Raw genomic sequence first — 17,569 nt, forward strand, 5'->3', positions numbered from 1 at the left:
GTTGCTACGGCACAACTAGCCATTGGACAAAGTCAGATAACAGCATTCACAAGTAACATAACAACATCGGGCATCGTATACGTCCGTATACACTACAACTTCCACTACAGGAGAGCGGCAGTGGTTCAGCACACACGACAGCCAAGCGTATAACAGGGCTGCATGGCGATGTTGAGTGCTGGAAAGTGGGAAATATTGATTTTTCCCATACAGCTGCTGCTACAGAAACAATACGTAAACACAAAGTCAACGCATTGCAACCAGTATGTAGGTACAGATAGAAGGATAATACTCTTATAATGTTACAAAAGCATCCTGTACATACTAATTTATATAATTCTGGTATTAACCAGTGGAGAAATTTAGTTAAAAAATAGCGCGTTAAATGCTTCTCTGACTTATCGGAGGGTATTCATCAATGTGACGTAGTATAGCAAGAAAATGGCCAGCGATCATTCCGGAATGTATGCAAACCAGTCAAAAAAGCCATGGAAACAAGCGGGTATGTTTCCATGCAGTGCACGTCATTTTGACCACGGGAAGAACGGGCACGATATTATTACTCAAGACATCTGGATTTATGCGGTCAAAGCCGTCTGTTTCACTACTGTCATCGCTGTGCTAAGTGTGCTCCGCTTCGGGGTTGTGTTGTTCTCGCTAAACATTGTGCGCAGCAAGGCCAACCTTAAATTCTACATGGTAAGATTCAATTAAAGGATTCGTTTGAAAAATTGTCGTTCTTTAACTATTTGTAGTCATCAGCTGAGAACGCTGATACGGCAAAGATCATGGAAATTAGCGTGTAACTTGTACGTTAAGGAAAGTGATTCGTTTAAGATTACGGAAGCTAAGCATTTGCGCACTCCCAAACACGGTTTTGCTTTGCGTTGTGGAATTCGGTAACCAAAATGATTTGCTGTATGATAAATTGGCATGAAATCTAGATGTGAAGCAACATTCGCTTAAAATCGCTTTTAGAAGCTCAGGGTGAAATTAAAAGCAAGTACTGTAGTTTAAGCATAAGCGCTGAAACAACACCACAAACAGTTTAAATGCAAACCGGCGCACCGAAAGTTTCGTTATCCCCTGATGAAACTGAATGTCAGTTAAATATAACGGTACTATATTGCCCAATTTATGTGCTGCATTTTGTAAGCGTGTGTACGGTCGTCTGCCGAACAGCAGCCTCAAATGTCCGTTTACTGAATGGTTTGCATGTTTTGTAGAAAACTGCATATGCGCTTCAGTACTATCGTTTTGCTGAATGCCACTTATTACTGCCCTCAGTGCCCTGGGCTGTAATTCCAGGGCTGCCTTATTTTGTAAAGGGGGCGAGGGAGGGGCTTATTAGTTATTACGGTGGGAGTCATATTGAGTGATCTGTATTTTATGACTACGATAACCGGGTAGTGGGTACAGAATCTCGTAAAGCACCAGGAAACAGCGTGTGGGAGAGCGAGAAAACAAATGCTACCTTGATTCTACAGAAACAAGAGTGTGGTGTTTTGTACCGAGTAAAATGTTTTAACCCGGCAATGCCCGAGGTATCAAGGAATTTTTTGTCGAAGTTGAAATTCATACCATAGAATAACAATAATATAATGAACTTAAACTAATTTTTTCAAAATTTTTGCTGCAGTAGTTTACAATTTGAAGGGTAGGTGGAAATTCCACCGCTTGGGCATTCACGACATACAATACGTACGGTGTGGGCAAGGTGGTTGCCGGTGCGACACCACACAAATTCCTTTGTACACAACATTGTGGCTACTTGACCTACTCGAATCAACCTGGCTGTGGTAGCTGTTTACAATAGTTAGCTTATGCAATTTAATTCATCATGAAAAGATTCATGGTTGGATTTATAATCAAAAGAATGTGTCATTTCCGGTCAGCATGCAACAGGGTCATGGTGGGCTGCGCCAGTTTACATGTGCACAACACTGATCACAGCCAGCCATATTTATGGTTGGCTGCTTCGATCACAACGTCGTTTGATTGTTCTCTTACCTATTGCAGTCGAAGAAAAAATTGTGATATGATAAGAAAAATGTTTTATTACCATTTATGCTATTATAAAAGCACTCAGATCTCTTTATTTGTTTGATATTTTGATCCGTTAGATGACAGTGTCCTGGTTTGGCTACTCTGTTAGTGTGCAACGGCTGAATCATATGAAGTGTGCGGCTCTGGTCACTGTGCCTGTTCAGGCAGCATGCTACTGTCCCACGCCAATGCCCAAGCGGTGGAATTTCCACCAGCTGTTTTTGAAAATTCACAGTTTTTTACAGAAGAGCTGCAGACTTTTGTTTGATACTGAAATTTTGAGATACTCACATGAAGTTATCACTAATTTAATCCCAAATTTTTATCACAAAAGCCGATTTAGATACACTTCGTAGAACTTAACGTTATTTTTTCAGTGTTTTTTAAGCAATCTACGTTTTTTATGGTGTGTCTGATTAAAAAACTAAAATTCACTGTGAAGAGAGTTATCTTTGTTCTATCTCATGCATACGTAGCCCAGGTAATGACAATAGTTCTGGCGTTGTAAAAATTGGCGAACTTTACTGGTGGTTTTTCCACCTAGCAGACGTTGCCGGGTTAATGTAAGTATGTAACATACAGTAGGTTATACCGTATACATATAAGTAAATCTGTAACCATTATTAAATATGGGCTTTTACAGCTCGAGGAAGTCGCCTTAACGCTTTTTGGCATCATTCCGTACTTCGCTATTAGCATACAGCCTATCCTGAACGCAATTATCGCCACAAGAATTCTGCTACACATCAGGAATTTCCGTCAGACAGTTCTGGGACCCACTAACCTGTGCGCCTTCACCGCAGATTTGGAACACCGCAGCGCATTCGTGTGGGCAACTGCTAAAATCCATATGGCAGTGTCAGTTCTTGTGGCTACCATTGCCATATCCTTGAGTATTTGCTATTGTACATTGGACACTTTCCATTACATGTTCGTGTTGGAAACCCAGAGCAAGATTCTGGTGCCGTTTGTACTGATGGAAGCGGTCAATTCTGCTACCGGATATCTGTGTGTTATGAATGGACGGCGTCAACACGCCCTTGTTCTGAAAGTATGGTACCGGGGAGCGGTTAAACCGGCTGAACCATTTGTGTTTCCATCGTCGGACACCATCATAAAGTTGATGTGGCCAGCTAATCCTGCCGTACACAATCGTGACCAAGGACATTCGTGAACAGTGAAAGCATTGCGCTAAACGTTGCAGTTACTTTTTACTTTATGCTCACTACTCACAAGAAATTATGTCTACTGTATCTCACAGCTGGTTCATTCCGGCGATAATGGGCCCTTATCTGATACCTGATCCAGGATTATCACTCAGGCAGTAAAGTCCATCACTTCGGACATCCAATTCGTCACTGCAGCAGTAATGTCACCACTTTGGCAAATTTGCTGAAGTTTCTGCATTTGATTACGTCTTGGAAACGCTGGTGGCGGTTACTGAAAGATGCTAGATTGACCTGAAATCAGCTTTTCCGTTTAGATTCGTCATGTCTATGAGTAGGGTCAAGGGGCTGCCTTTCGGATGTGGAGCACGTCAAAAACGCCTAGGGAAAACTTTTGACGGAGGTGACATTTTTGCCTGTCACATTTTTACCATTCAACTACGGTACTACATTGCCTAATGTTTACCCATAAGCACTTCGTTGTTCCATATCAATTTCAATAACCTACTGTACTATTTTTAATTCGTATATTCCCATGGTAAAAATGTGCTGCTGTTCAGGAGACTGAAAGTTAGTTTTTCTTGAGTTCGTGAGTCCCGATAATGTACGAATATATTATGTAATCGCATAATACTGTAAGTGAGTTATAATAAAAGAACTGTCGCTGAACTGAATGACTCGTCGAAATGTACACCGGCTTAGGACGTACGTAAGTAACTGGGGGATTTTATGTACCTATGCCTTTTACTGTAGTTTGAAGAACACTGACGCATTTGCTATGCTGACTATTAATGGTTGAGTTACAATTGTTTTCTGTAGTTCATCCTTTCGCCCATTTTAATTAGGCAATCACCCTAATGTATTATTGCAAACGACTTAAATACCTGGTCGAATCCGACTGGAGGTGGAAGACATTAAACTGGATTTATTATTTAGAGGGCGCAAAGATGGCGCAGTATTGTGGTGCTTCTTCATCGCTGTACCTGAAGTGGTGATAACTGTACTGCACAGAAATCATCACAATGTCGGTACGGTCCGCAATCCGTATGGACAACAAACTGGCTCGCAACAATGGAAAATGGGAAGCGTCAACCCCTGGCCGTCCGCTACCGTGTCTACTCAACTGCGATCTTTGTAACTATTTTTATTTATTGTAAAAGGACTACTATTAGAAGGGCAATCGGACAGTTTTATGCTTGTCAACAAGTTTTGTTAGACTCACTGAGTCTAACAAAACAAAACTGCAATAACATACTTATGGGGTACTCGTACAGCAATAAGGAAAGTCGAAGAAACAAAAGTCAAAGTACAATCGCCTATGGAAAAACGAAGCAAAAAAGCAGTAATAATTATTGACGCCCCATTAAGGACTTGCGGGCCAGTACCCTTTGTTACATAAAAACAACCAGAATATGGAGCACAAGCGTTGCAGTTCCGTGTCCGATCTAATCGACTACCGCGCTTCATTCACTTCTTAATTATCAGCTTGGAATGATTTCACCTGGCAAATCCCAATTAGGGTTAGTATCATGGAAGGCCCGTTCTACAGTACCACGAAATAAAATTTTTGCTTACCAAGTTGACGTATGCCATGACCAGATCCGCTTTCTTCAGTTCAGTGCTGAGAAAATCCTCTTCCTGGCTTCTGGCTTTATCTGTATATTTTGCATGAAGAATCGTAAGTGAACATTATACAATGGCCCATGAAATGACGAAGATCGAGTGACGCTGAAACCGATACGGTCGCGCAGCTGAAACTGAGAGAACAGGCAGCACCGCGCGATTACCGCTCAGTAAACGGTGACAGCGTAATTTTTGAGTGTTTTGTCGCATCTCTTCCAGTTAAATACACTAGCCGTTCAACAATCCTTTGAAAAGATAATTCAGTTATGTTTAATCATTATTGACAGGCACCCTCCTATGGCCTACGCTGTAATCCAACAGTATTAATTGTAAGCTGTAGCTGTAATTTGCACTGAACGCGAAGCGGAGGGTGCTGCAACAGATAGATTTTACGAAAGTAAAAGTACACGTGGGCTGGAAACTCTAAGTGTTTAACCATCAAAACTTAAACAAACTGTAACTGATTGATAACAGTCAATGAACTTTGGGAGGTGAATCTGAAATTTTTGAGCGCGGATAAAGTTCAGTTCGGCGTCGGCTTGCGAACGGTTTTACAGTTTGCGAATAAATTTACCGTACTCACATTATTTCCCCACTTTCCCATTGGAAATGCGAAACATCTTCCAGCGGACTGTCGCTGGCGCGCTCGTGCAATGATGTGATCAACAAATACGGCTAGTTCAATTTAAAATGCTGTACTAAATACTAAACAACAATTCTATCGGTCCTTCGACCACAAAAAAATTAGTCGACGTCTCGAACTTGCCACTTCACGACTCCCGTCAGTCAGAAATTCCGAGAGCACATGGGCACTGGTCCAGACGGTTCAGCGTCAACCGATTTTCAACCACGTACAGAGTACTTCACTCCGACATTGCAGACAAATATGGACGCGTACGCTGATTTTGTTTATTTTACCTGCATATCCCTTGAGTTGTTCGTGCAGTCCCACAATGGCAAAACGCAGATCTTCGGGCACTGGCACGCTGAGAGCACCCAGCGAATCAGCTGCCCCCATGGCAGCGCTGGATGCTCCTGCTGCCTTGCTCTTCCACATGGAGATCTGCTGTGTCGCGCCAGTGAATTCTAAAAAAGATAAAATGTAATATCCAAAGAGCTAGAACGGAGTACTCGCGGCACAGGCAGCATCTGACGATGCTCTGTTTAAGTACTCGCGCTTAACGTGTAAACAAGGGAACCAGCGGACCCGGGCTATGCACTATGCAGGCTTCATATGAAAATTATCGGCGTACTTACCGTGCTGCGCTCGCTGGCGGATATCAGCAAAGTGACGCTCTTGGTCGGCTGCGGTCTGTGTGACGAGCTCCTCCATATCGGGAGGAATTCGCAGCGTTCCAGTGGTGCCAGCATTTATGGCATCTTGAAATGCTTCAAGGCAGGCGGACATTTCTACCACGAACGATTTAGTCGAAGCAATTTTCACTTTCTTATGGTCCGAGTAGTCTGCAACGTAGTCAGTAAGCAGTGTTGCACGAATGAGGATTCAACCAAAACAAATCGAAACGAGGACAGGTCAGACAGTGACTCTATAGGATTGCAAGAATATACTGCTAACGTACCATCGATTGCTTTTACGCAGTCATAAAGAACGGCAACGTTGGTGGTGAGTTCTTGGAACAGGACAGGCACGCCGCTGCCGGGGGAAAGGCTGCATGACGATGCCATATTGGATGCTTTTTTCCAACGATCCGCACAACGCCAGTTAAGCTGAAGTCAGAATATTCAGTGGCGACAGACTGACAGTGTCCGGTTAAATTATAAATCCAAACAATGTCCAGAAAAACTGCAATACTGACACCCGAAAATTCAGTCCAACGCCAAAATGTTCTGCCAACTTTTTAGTGACTTCAGTCGTAACTCTGCAAGAAGTACGCAACACGTGGTAACGTGCAGAGTTGTAGACTGTGGGCATGGTACGATTGGTCATGGCGCTGAGACTAGGGTCTGGTTCAGAGCTGAGTTCGTACCCTCGCTTACGGCGATACCAATACAGCGTGGTAGCGCCAAGTTGAAGACAGCGCAATTAAAATTGATCTGATTATTTCCCTGTAGTCTGCTGTCATACTGCCACTTGCAAATTTGCAGCGAATTTCATTTCCAGTGCAATAAAATTTAGCTTTCGTTGAAATGTTGAGAAATGCCTCCAGAAACTAATTCTGAAAGTAAGGCTGTAGTAGTTTCTCTACATGCCAGTGGATTGTCTATTCGGAAAATTGTGGAAAAATTATCTGAGCTTGGGAGACCGCTTAGTAAGAGTACAGTTGAACGGATTATTAAGAAACATCAGTTGGTGTTGAGTGGAAGCCCACCGGAGACGCGTAAATTGCCTGCGCAGAACAAGCCTACAGTATGCATTCCGAAGAACATCCACAGAGTGGAAAAATTAATAGATTCTCCGAATCCCCCGTCTATTCGAGAGATCGCCCGACGTTTACGAATCTCTCATGTATCCGTGAAAAAAATTTTGGTCAAGAATCTGGAAGCGAAGTTGACGAAAAAGAAGAAGGTCCACGCGCTATCGGCGACCCAAGCTGTACAACGTGCCCATCGCGCCAAGACGTTTTTGAGGTATTTATCGCGACGAAAACTGAAGTTTCTTTTAACAATGGACGAGATGTGGATTACTACTGATGATTTATCCGGGCAGACAGACTTCTACTACAAGCGGAAAAATGTTGTCGTTCCTGAAAGTTGGCAAAAGCTGCCACGCAAAAACTGGCCCAAAAAAGTGATGCTCGCGATGGGGATCTCTTGGCGCGGTCAAACCGCAATGTACGTCGTTCCCCCGGAAACCAAAGTTGATCACAAGGTATTTATCGACCTAGTCCTGAAGCCAATGATCCGCAAAGACGTACCGCGGCTATACGGATCCGACGCCAAGAAAGTGGTCCTGCACATGGACAGTGCCCCTTCCCATGTGGCCAAAGAAACTGTCCAGTGGCTGAAAGCTGAGAAAGTTAAGTACATTCCTAAAGAAGAATGGTTGGCGAATTCACCAGATGCTGCACCGATGGATTACGCGGTCAACTCGATTTTTAAACGAATTTTGAAGTGCTGTGACGCGCGCGATCACAGGCAACTGGCACGTGTCGCGCGCCGCAAGTGGAAGACTTTTTCAATTGTTAAAATTCGAAATGCGCTCAGATCGTGGAAATCTCGTATTCGTTGTGTAATCAAAGCTAACGGCTATCAGTACGAGCATATTTGGAAACAAAATTGTAATTAGCTTAATTGCAATAAAATATTGATTAAGTGTCTTCAACTTGGCGCTACCACGCTGTATATTCCGACGAGTGCTTTAGCTCAGCGAGCTTTCCGACCGTAAAGATCTCGCTGACCAGTGGACGACCATAGACTGTCAAGACTGGTATAACTAAATGGCGCAAAGATGCCGCAGTATTGCGATGTTTCTCCACTAGCGTCCAGTCGCCGTCCACTAGTGCAAGTAGTGATAATTGTACTGTACGGAGATTATAGTTTTCATCGTCTTCATCCTTTGCAGTTTTCATCGCCTTCGTAAACCACCAACCTGACGGTACTTGCACCGCACCATGTGTTTACGGTTAAACATTTTGTAATGGTGCTTTGATGTACCGCGATTTTAATGGCTGACTCTGATTCTTTTTTACACTTATACCGAAACTGCTCTCATATTATGGTTTCTTAATTTTCTTATCAAGATTCCCTTGTACTGTGTCCGGTTGGCAGAAGAGGAGCAGCGCAAACGTAATAAAATCTATTTTACATATTTTATGTAATTTATATATATTTTACCTAAAAAACTATCTAACTTATGTTTTATTACTGCTTTGCTCTGAGTGCAGTACAAATGTTGTGTACGTTTTAATATTATGCTCTTCCCCGAGATAAGCGAGTGCGCGAGTATGATGTCATTTGTATGATGTCATCGGGAATGCCTACGGGCGTGTTCTTCCCATGCTTTTTAGTTATCTGATACGCGTTCTGTCTTTGCAACGGACAGATTCTTTAGATTAAAATGTATTCTACATATTTTATGTAACTTATATATATATATTTTACCTAAAAACTATCTAACACATATTTTATTACTATTTTTACTCTTCTCTGAGTGCAATTCAAGTTCAGTATACACAATAATATTAGGCCCTTCCCCGATTAAACGTGTCTTTTGCTTAGATTTCGGACAGTGGGCGTGCATGACAACACAATTCTAACTGTATCCATTATATCACCAGATTGTACAGATCTTCATTGCGTTTATGTCAACGCAACCTACCAATAAGCTCGCACTCCCACATTGTGCCCCGCCCACGTTAGCTGTTGCGGGAATAAATACAGTTCCCTGCGCCTAGGCACAGCACAGGCATGGCTGCCAAGTGCAGACGAAAACTGTCCAATAAGGGTCATCGTTAGCCCATCCACATTTTACACCCGTTCATATGGATCTATAAAAGCTTCTGCACGGAATTAATTTTTACGATTTTTCTCATTTTTTGAAAAAATTTTGCCGCCATGGCATCGTCAGCTCTTGTTGCAAGGCTATGTGCAGCCATGCTGTATTTATTCCGCATCGAAGACAGCCGCCCGCCCACGGGTTACGTTTCCCGCAGGGAAGCGCTCTCCCGTGTGCGGGAGCGCCTTGGACGCCGGGTTAAGAAGCGCACTTTCCATCGGGTACTGTCGAGTACCTTTCGAGGGCTGTTCAGTCGTACTGGAGATGGAGATCTGGAGGGACATCGCCCCCGCCGGATCCGGCGGCTTGTCCTCCGGACGCCACACCGCCGGCCGCGGGCATCAAACCCGTTCGCGCCCCCGGACTCGCCTCCAACTGATGCCGTTCCGTTCGCAGATCCGCCTCCGACTGACGACATTCCGTTCGATGATCCGTCGTTGGCCCCCGTACCGGCAGATCCGTCGGATGCCCCCCAGCCGGCAGTTTGGGATGATGGCGCCGAAATGTCAGTTTCGCCCCCTCCCGAAGAACCTCCATCCCCGGCCCCGTCCGTGGAAATCATCGATGTGATTTCACCACCGGACGATCCTTTCCTCTGTTACGGGTACCAGACACCCGTTAGTGAATCCCGGGCTCCTTCGCCCTTTCGGGAAGCCTTCGCGGATTTCACCCCGTTGTCGTGGTTGATGGAATGGATGTCACCTTCACCGCCAGGCTCTCCGGAGTTCTCGCCTCCGAAACTCAGGCCACGCCCAGCTGCCGTGGAGGCTGTTCCATCCTCCCCGGATCCCCGGCCGCCGAACAGCCCAGTACCGGGGCCCTCGCACGTGTGGCAAAGCCCCGTTCCCGGGCCGTCATGGGGCCCAGCAGCATCGCCATCGTCCCGATCACCGGCAGCCCCGCACCTGTATCGCGTAGCACCATTGCCGTCTAGCTCCGCGTCCCCGGCCCTATACCGCGCAGCGCCGTTGCCGCAGCCGTTGTCTCCGTTGCAACCCCCACCACCGCAGCCGCTGCCTCCGCCACCGCCGCAAGCGCTGCCTCCGCCAACGCCGCAAGCGCTGCCTCCGCCATCACCGCAAGCGCTGCCTCCGGCACACCAGCCGCCCCAAGTGCCCCGTCTGTTGGGACCTCATGGAAGAGGTCCTTTCACGCCCAGGCGGACATTTTGTCACCGGAACGTGCGGGCACGTCTTCTGCAACGACTGCATTGTCCCGCAGTATGGCAAAGACTGCCCCTTGTGCAAGAAGCGTATCCTCAAGCGGGCTTGCCGGCGCTTGTTCATATAAGACTGTCGGCTGCCCGCCTGCCATCGCCGCCCGTCTTCTTGTCTGCCCTACCGCCGTCCGTCTTCCTGTCTGCCCACCGCCGCGCGCCTGCCTATCCATCGTTCTCTGTTGGCGTCTGTACTTTTTCCTATTTTTTGCTATTTTTTCTATTGCTTTTTTCTATTTCCTCATTTCATTTCAATGCAAAGATTGTCGATTTGCTAGGTTTTCTAACTACCTTCAACATCTGAAGCGCTTGACTGCAGCTTTTTCTGTGTGGGTTTTGTTTCGTTGCCGTTGTTGTCTGCGTCGCGATAAAATGGGTTTTCATCAATAAAATTCCTTGCTGAATTTGCACAGCTCGCATTCACTTACATTATTTACTACAGAAGTATATGTAATACAATATATAATATTTATATAAGAAACAACATTACGCAGTAAATAATACACATAACATCATTTGCATATTAAGTACGCTACTTGCCACAAAAGGGCAGTGAAATTGAGTGCGTACTATGTATCAAACTACCAATGCACTATAATTACGAAAATCAGCAAAAATAACGAATGAAACAGTTAGTCCAGTGTCAGACTGCTAGAGCATCTGCGTGCAGGTTTACAATTCATGTTTATCATTAATATTTAATACTAATAATTATGTACGTTATTTATTTTGAAGACGACTCTGTCTGTCTGTACTATTGTAGTGCGACAATGGTAACACATAAATCAGCGCATGTACAAGCTTGTCCCATGATTTTGGTTGAATTAGCACAGTGACAAAATACAAATTCGCGGATTGTGCCAAAACACCATATTGCGGGGCGGCGCACTACGCTATTCACTATTAACATGCATTCGACATCGCTGGTGCATGCCAAATATTAGCCAAAATTATGTACTTTCGATGTAAAGTAAAAAACAGTATTATTTCCTATTTGTTTTAATTATAAATTTTGAAAGGAGTAAATTTGCCATTGTGGTAGACATAGTGCGGTAGCGATCGCTAATAGCGTTTTATTGCACTAACATACAGGCTACTTTACACTTGTAATCGAAATTACGGAATAAGATTGCGCGGTGTTAGATGTACAGCAGCATAAACTTTTTCAGCCAACTGCTGATTGATACTGGCTTAACGATATTTGATCACATAAATAATGCTATTTGGCTTAAGTAGCTGACTAATGAAGTGCATATATTCGGTATGATTCTATTATGACTGCATAATATAATCTGTCTCGACGTATTACAGACGGGCTTCAAGTGGATTCAAGGTGCCGACGGCAACGGCCGTTGCGACGTTAATGTCGAATGGTAAATCTTACTTTATTAAAGTAATGCAGCTAATCGGCTTAAATACTCATACGCCTAAATACAAAATCTAGTCTGCAGCGGGCATGACAATGTTATTATAGTTAATGGTTACGGCTGTGCGCTCCCCGACAAAACAAAGCGCCACACATTACAACATTCGTAATTTCCAGGGTGTTGTGGCAATGGTGTACAATTTTTACTTTCTGCAACAATTTTCGGTCATACTTCAACCACATCTCCAATTTAAGCCAACCCATCACTCACGCAACTGGCGGAGATTGTTACGCTTATTTTTATAAGCAAAACATTTTATTACTTTTATAATACCACTGACCACACGAAAACGCACAGAAATGCAGTACATCAATCACGTCCGCTATTAAGCCGAAAAACCATTATACTGTAATATGAATGCAGACTTATGCAGTTTACTACAGTAAATAGAATTTCTAAAATCGTTATTGGTACAGCTTTAACAATACAATAATTATGAGAAACATAGTTTTGTTGGCACTAAACAGCGCAAAGATTTGTAGTAAAAAATAGCGCATAACTTGTAGAGTAAAAACCATTAAAAACTTTTAACTGGAAGGCTTTTTAAGGCCCAACTCCCTGTGCTCTTGCCACTGACACGTCCTATTTTCACTCACATAGCATTCACAAAACTGATTTTTGATTATGTCGAATTGGTGTCTGGATGAGCGCTTGTCAAATGCTTGCCAACCGTTACCACCTTCTTTAATAATTTTTGGCCACTCTCTATTAGTAAGTTTCCCATTTTCCTGCTCGGCATCAACGAACTCGGCAGAGAATATACCTGTGCGATACCGCCCCGTTAGTGTTGCACATAAAATTATGCAGCGTAATGCATGCTAAGAAGACGTATTCGCTACCTTCGGTGTGTATTCCTTCAGGTTATGATAATCAGTTCACAGGTTACATCATAATGATATTAAGTTAAGAGTATCACCACACGTAGAGTTTTACACTCAAATATAGTGATGCTGAGAAAATCAGCCACTGGCCAATATATTCTGCAGTGTTGCAAAAGAAAGAGAAGTCCGTCCCTTCCTCCTACAACATCGACTTACCAAAAAATTTTCTGTTGTACAACATTTTTCTCACATCTTGCCGACGTCCATACTTCTTGAGAATTAAAACAAAGAAAATGTTACAACAAATTCACCTCTCGTGCATACTTTTTTTCTACGATTGTTGTAAGATTCCTATTGTATTTTCCAAAATACAACTAAAGTACTGGCCTAGCATTCCTGTATCAGCGATGAAGACGAGTATAATTTCAACTTTGACAACCGAGAAAGCTGTAACGCGCAAGAAATTTGCAGAAAGGCCGCTAAGCCAAAATACCGGGCGCTAATTCTTTCGGTTGCTCACATCCATGTTGTATAATACTTTAAAGCGATGTTGCGTGCACGGGAAAAAACACGTATATGTGGCTACATGCACGGCAATTTTATTTAAAGCTTTTTCACGTTTACGTATGGGTTGATTGAGAATGTTTTTCCTCATTTTCCGAATTCGACTGTGACACAAGTGTTTTTTTTCCTTTTTGCTGCGTCTAGTTTCCGAGCTTTCGCGCTCTAAACGGAAGTGCTCTTAACAAACAAAAATGGATATGCGCTGCTTGCGAAGGCGTGGCTTTATTAACAAAGGCATTGGCCGTGACCTTTTAGCTCAACAGGGCAGTCTAGCTTTCGAGTGTGTTGCATTGGCATTGTCCCCAAGCTGCGCTCTCGTTCCTCGTGGATGCATATAATTATATTAAAATCTCCAAATATACTGTACAAGTAGTGCAGCCGCTGGTTCTCTTTTGGAAATCTCTTGCTCCGCTTGACATTAAATAGTTGGTACGTACATACTGCGCCCATATTCGCCTTTAATTAGCAATTCCTTGAAAGAACTAAAAAAACTTTTCCTTCTACCATTGCACAATAGAATTACGGAAAAATGTACAGTATTTACTATGTACAAAAACTTACTATGAACAGTACTTACTATGTACAACAAAAAATTCGCAGTACTACAGTACTTTTCTGCATTTTCGTTGAGAAGTTAGATATGTGAGTCCAGTTTCCCGAGTAATTATGTAGAAAATGGTGAAATAAAAAAATTTCCAAAAATGTTATATTTGTAATAAATTAATTAAAACAAAATAAACTACTCTCGCTCACAGCCAACACCCATCCCCAAACGCCTTGCACGCAGTTAAACCCAAAAGGTCACCCGTGAACGCAGCTGTAATGAATATCTTATTCTACGTAATTCGTATAATTATAATGCTTATCTTTAGCGCTGCATATACCGTCCTCACAGTGAGCTGGTAAAATGAAACGTAGATACTGTGCTCTTCGGCAAATCACTAATTTTCAGGACTATTTGGGCTATATTGTAGACTAATTTGTAATGGTATCATTTGTTTTTTTTTGTGAAAAAACATGGAATCACCGCATGTTATGCTTTCCTTGCTACGTAAAATAGGCGCAATGGAGTAATTGGTCTAACGCGTTGGGTCGGGGCTAAAGGCTCGGGCGTGGCTAAAGTGCGGCAGTTAACAGCGAACTCGGCCATAGCGCTTACTGGGTAAACATGGCTTGAGCCAAACAAACCCAGTAGCAGACAATCTGAGGCGTTGTAGTCAAGTGGGAGCAAAGTTATGGCGAACATTTTACGAAAACTTTTATATTAAACACCTAGTACGCCATCAGTTGAATATAAAAGAAATATATTTGCCGTACATTTTATGCATTCGCAAAGTGAAAAACTCAATATCTTGACAATGCGCAGTGTACCAAAATGGTACTTGTTAGCACTAGTTAAGTCCGTAGTGCGTAGTTTGCGTCCGGTGGGATAGAGGGCGAGGGCTTAAACCAATCACTCCGTGCAACATAAACTCATGCGATATTTGTTCAAATAAAATGTTGCTAGTTAACTTAAGTAATTAGTTAACGAGTGTCTTAAGCACTCGGTCTATTTATTGCGTACTTCACTTGCAGCGGCAGGCTAATCGGATTAGCTGTAATGACTCCCGTGGATTAGCTTAAGTACTCGCACTCAAACGTATGATGTGTATCTACACAGTAATAATATGGCTCTTCTCTGCCGTACACTTCTCTGTCTTTTGGCGGAACCGTGAAAGAGGCCGTCGGCGGTGAACGTTGCGAGGTAAATATGCCATGCCGCACACAACATCTTATTGTTAATATGTAACTTGTTCATATTAATCGGCTTTTGCCGACTTAAGAACAGGCTGATATCTGTGTGTATAAATAAAACCCGCATTTGCTGTGCCGTGCGCCTAATCTGCCGCGTGTACATTTGTTGTACCATGGCTAATCATACACTAATCATACACTTCGTGATAGCAATGAAATTCTCTCTCTGTACTCCTGCAGTCAGCAACCGATGTACGTTCCAATCTTTAACGAAGTAGGTAAACATTGCTGCCTTCCGTCCGTTTCCTGGTGTGCAACTGTGAACGGCCAATGCGCACCCATAGCGCTTGCTTCACACACCCGGTTTCCAGTGCCGTAAAAAACTGATGCTTATCAAATTGTAACATTTGTCACAATTTACAAATATTATAGATTCTACCGCAATAATAATCATCGGTTCTGATTTTCAAATACTAATGGTCATTTTTTGCCGTAAATGTGGTTAAATCTGTATGTATTCTAATTATTTTGTAAAAATCGTTTCTTTAGAAAATGTAGCAGGAAGGTTTGTTCAACATAATACAGGAGCCGGCATTGGGTACAGTAGTATTAATAGTATTGCTCAGGCTTTCATAACACAGTACGAAGCTCAAGGCAAAACATTTATCTTTCAGAAAAACAGTTTTACCCCGTTTAGAAGCAGAATTATTTTGCCTAGTTACGAGTTTGCTATTTTTACTTCAGAAGTACACTGTGCTGTAAACTGTATAATGTCGACACTGGGCAGTGAGCATCGAGCAGTTGCGCATTTCACACAAGGCTCGTTAAACATATGTGTAAAAAAGCGGACGGAAGACAGCTTTGTTTGATCTTCCAATAATTATGACTGGCGGCCATCATTTCTAAGCGGCTGATTAAAGACCGCTGCTATCACGTAGTGTAGTGTTGTGCCTTGGTTGTATTGCCTTAACTGTGTTAAGCATAAACGGCCAGCATGGAACCGTAAAAAAGCGCCGTTTAAATGTTATATTATTCGTATCTTCAATAAAAAATGTCACAATTTTGAAATACATGCAAAAATCACAAATCATCACATTTGTTAGCATCTAAGTACTCCTTACTTATTTATTTTAATTTTGAGTGTAAAACCACGCGTCATGCACAGGTTTACTGTAATGGTGTAATTATTTAATAACGGATTTGTGCTTGGCATGCTCGTATTGGAAAAGTCTATTACAGTAATTATATAAAACTGATTTTGGAAAGATTATTAGTACTTATAAAAACATTCTCCATTGTTATAATCACTAGGTTAAGACATTATACTATGTTGGCTTAAAGCAACATTTCCATTTTTCGACAATTTGTATCTTTACTCAGTATGATAAGGTTATGGCAAAATAAATCTGAGATAGAACTGCGGCGCTCGCCTTTGTTCTCTTTAAACAGCCCTCACATGTCGTACATTCCTATCCTTAACGAAGTAGGCAAACAATGCTGCCGCACGGTTGAATTGCTGTACGCAACATGGACAGCCGATGCACATTCGGACGACACCGCTCAAGATGCCGCCCCGTGCGGCTTCACTACGTGGCTATTGATCAGTGACAAGCATACGGACAAAATAGTGCAATGTAATATTTCCTCACACTAAAATGTTATAAACGCTGCGATATCTGGTGAAATTATTTTCAGCACAAAATTACGCTAACGATTGGGGTTTTTTATGTAGCCTGCTTGGCAACGGACAGTCGCACAGAGTGCACGCAGCCGACCGCGTAGATGTGCAATTCGGCTGGGCGACAGCTTTGTTTGCTTTCTTTATTAAAGCGTGCGGTCATCATTTGCGAGTGGTTGATTAGGCTCCGCTCCTATACGCTAGTATTTAGCTTGCCATGATACGGTACATATTTGTATATTCAGTGTTGCGTACATACTGTATAGTGTATATCAAACAACAACAAGTGGAATTTTTATGCCGTACAACGGCTGTTATCCTCAGGGGCCCGTTTGGCCTACTGCGCTGCAACTCAGGGATGCTGGTCGGCCCGTCCACTTGTTGTTGGCACCACTTTTCTCTGCAAGTGACTAATCTTGTTAGACTGCGGTAATCCAATTACTGGAAACGCTTTCGCCATATGAGACAATACTAATCACTCAGCTGGAGTGATTGCACGAGACTTAGTCTAAGTACATCTATAATAGGATTGCGCATCGTTGCTTGCGCAGCGTTGATTATAGTTGCCTGCTCAGATTACGGACCAAGGTACATTTCTCGCACTCAGTAATTCAGTACAAATCTGAATTTGTTTGTGAAAATCTACTATAATATTCCTGAGAAAATAATCACATCTGCAACGGTCCATAGGATTTGACAAACCTTACACGATTTAAAAGAATACATGGTACTATCAGTACGAGTATTGCTTACTAATTAGTACATAGCGTACACCTTCTCACACTGATATTTCCTTATTAATAATTGGATTTTCTGGAAAACTTAAGATATGATAAAT

General features: G+C 42.8%; 2 protein-coding genes across 3 annotated transcripts in view; one reads left to right on the plus strand and one right to left on the minus strand.

Annotated features, from left to right (window-relative positions):
- Positions 1-280: 280 nt before the first annotated feature.
- LOC129589689 (uncharacterized) lies at positions 281-3,822 on the plus strand. Its single transcript, XM_055484531.1, has 2 exons — positions 281-699; positions 2,690-3,822. The coding sequence occupies exons 1-2, from the start codon at positions 442-444 to the stop codon at positions 3,218-3,220; spliced, it is 789 nt and encodes a 262-aa protein (XP_055340506.1). The 5' UTR covers positions 281-441; the 3' UTR covers positions 3,221-3,822.
- Positions 3,823-4,401: 579 nt separating this feature from the next.
- LOC129589617 (uncharacterized) overlaps positions 4,402-17,569 on the minus strand; it is a 43,801-nt gene continuing 30,633 nt past the window's right edge. For both annotated transcript variants that reach the window (XM_055484435.1, XM_055484434.1), the window contains 5 exons: positions 6,416-6,563; positions 6,093-6,299; positions 5,754-5,921; positions 4,788-4,867; positions 4,402-4,713 (listed from right to left, as the gene is read on the minus strand). In XM_055484435.1, the coding sequence (XP_055340410.1) occupies positions 4,687-4,713; positions 4,788-4,867; positions 5,754-5,921; positions 6,093-6,299; positions 6,416-6,563 (630 nt within the window). In that variant the 3' untranslated portion in view covers positions 4,402-4,686. The remainder of the gene's footprint in view (positions 4,714-4,787; positions 4,868-5,753; positions 5,922-6,092; positions 6,300-6,415; positions 6,564-17,569) is intronic.

This window comes from Paramacrobiotus metropolitanus, unplaced genomic scaffold (genome assembly GCF_019649055.1).
Source record: "Paramacrobiotus metropolitanus isolate TYO unplaced genomic scaffold, Prichtersi_v1.0 Parri_scaffold0000036, whole genome shotgun sequence".
Classification (NCBI taxonomy): Eukaryota; Metazoa; Tardigrada; class Eutardigrada; order Parachela; family Macrobiotidae; genus Paramacrobiotus; species Paramacrobiotus metropolitanus.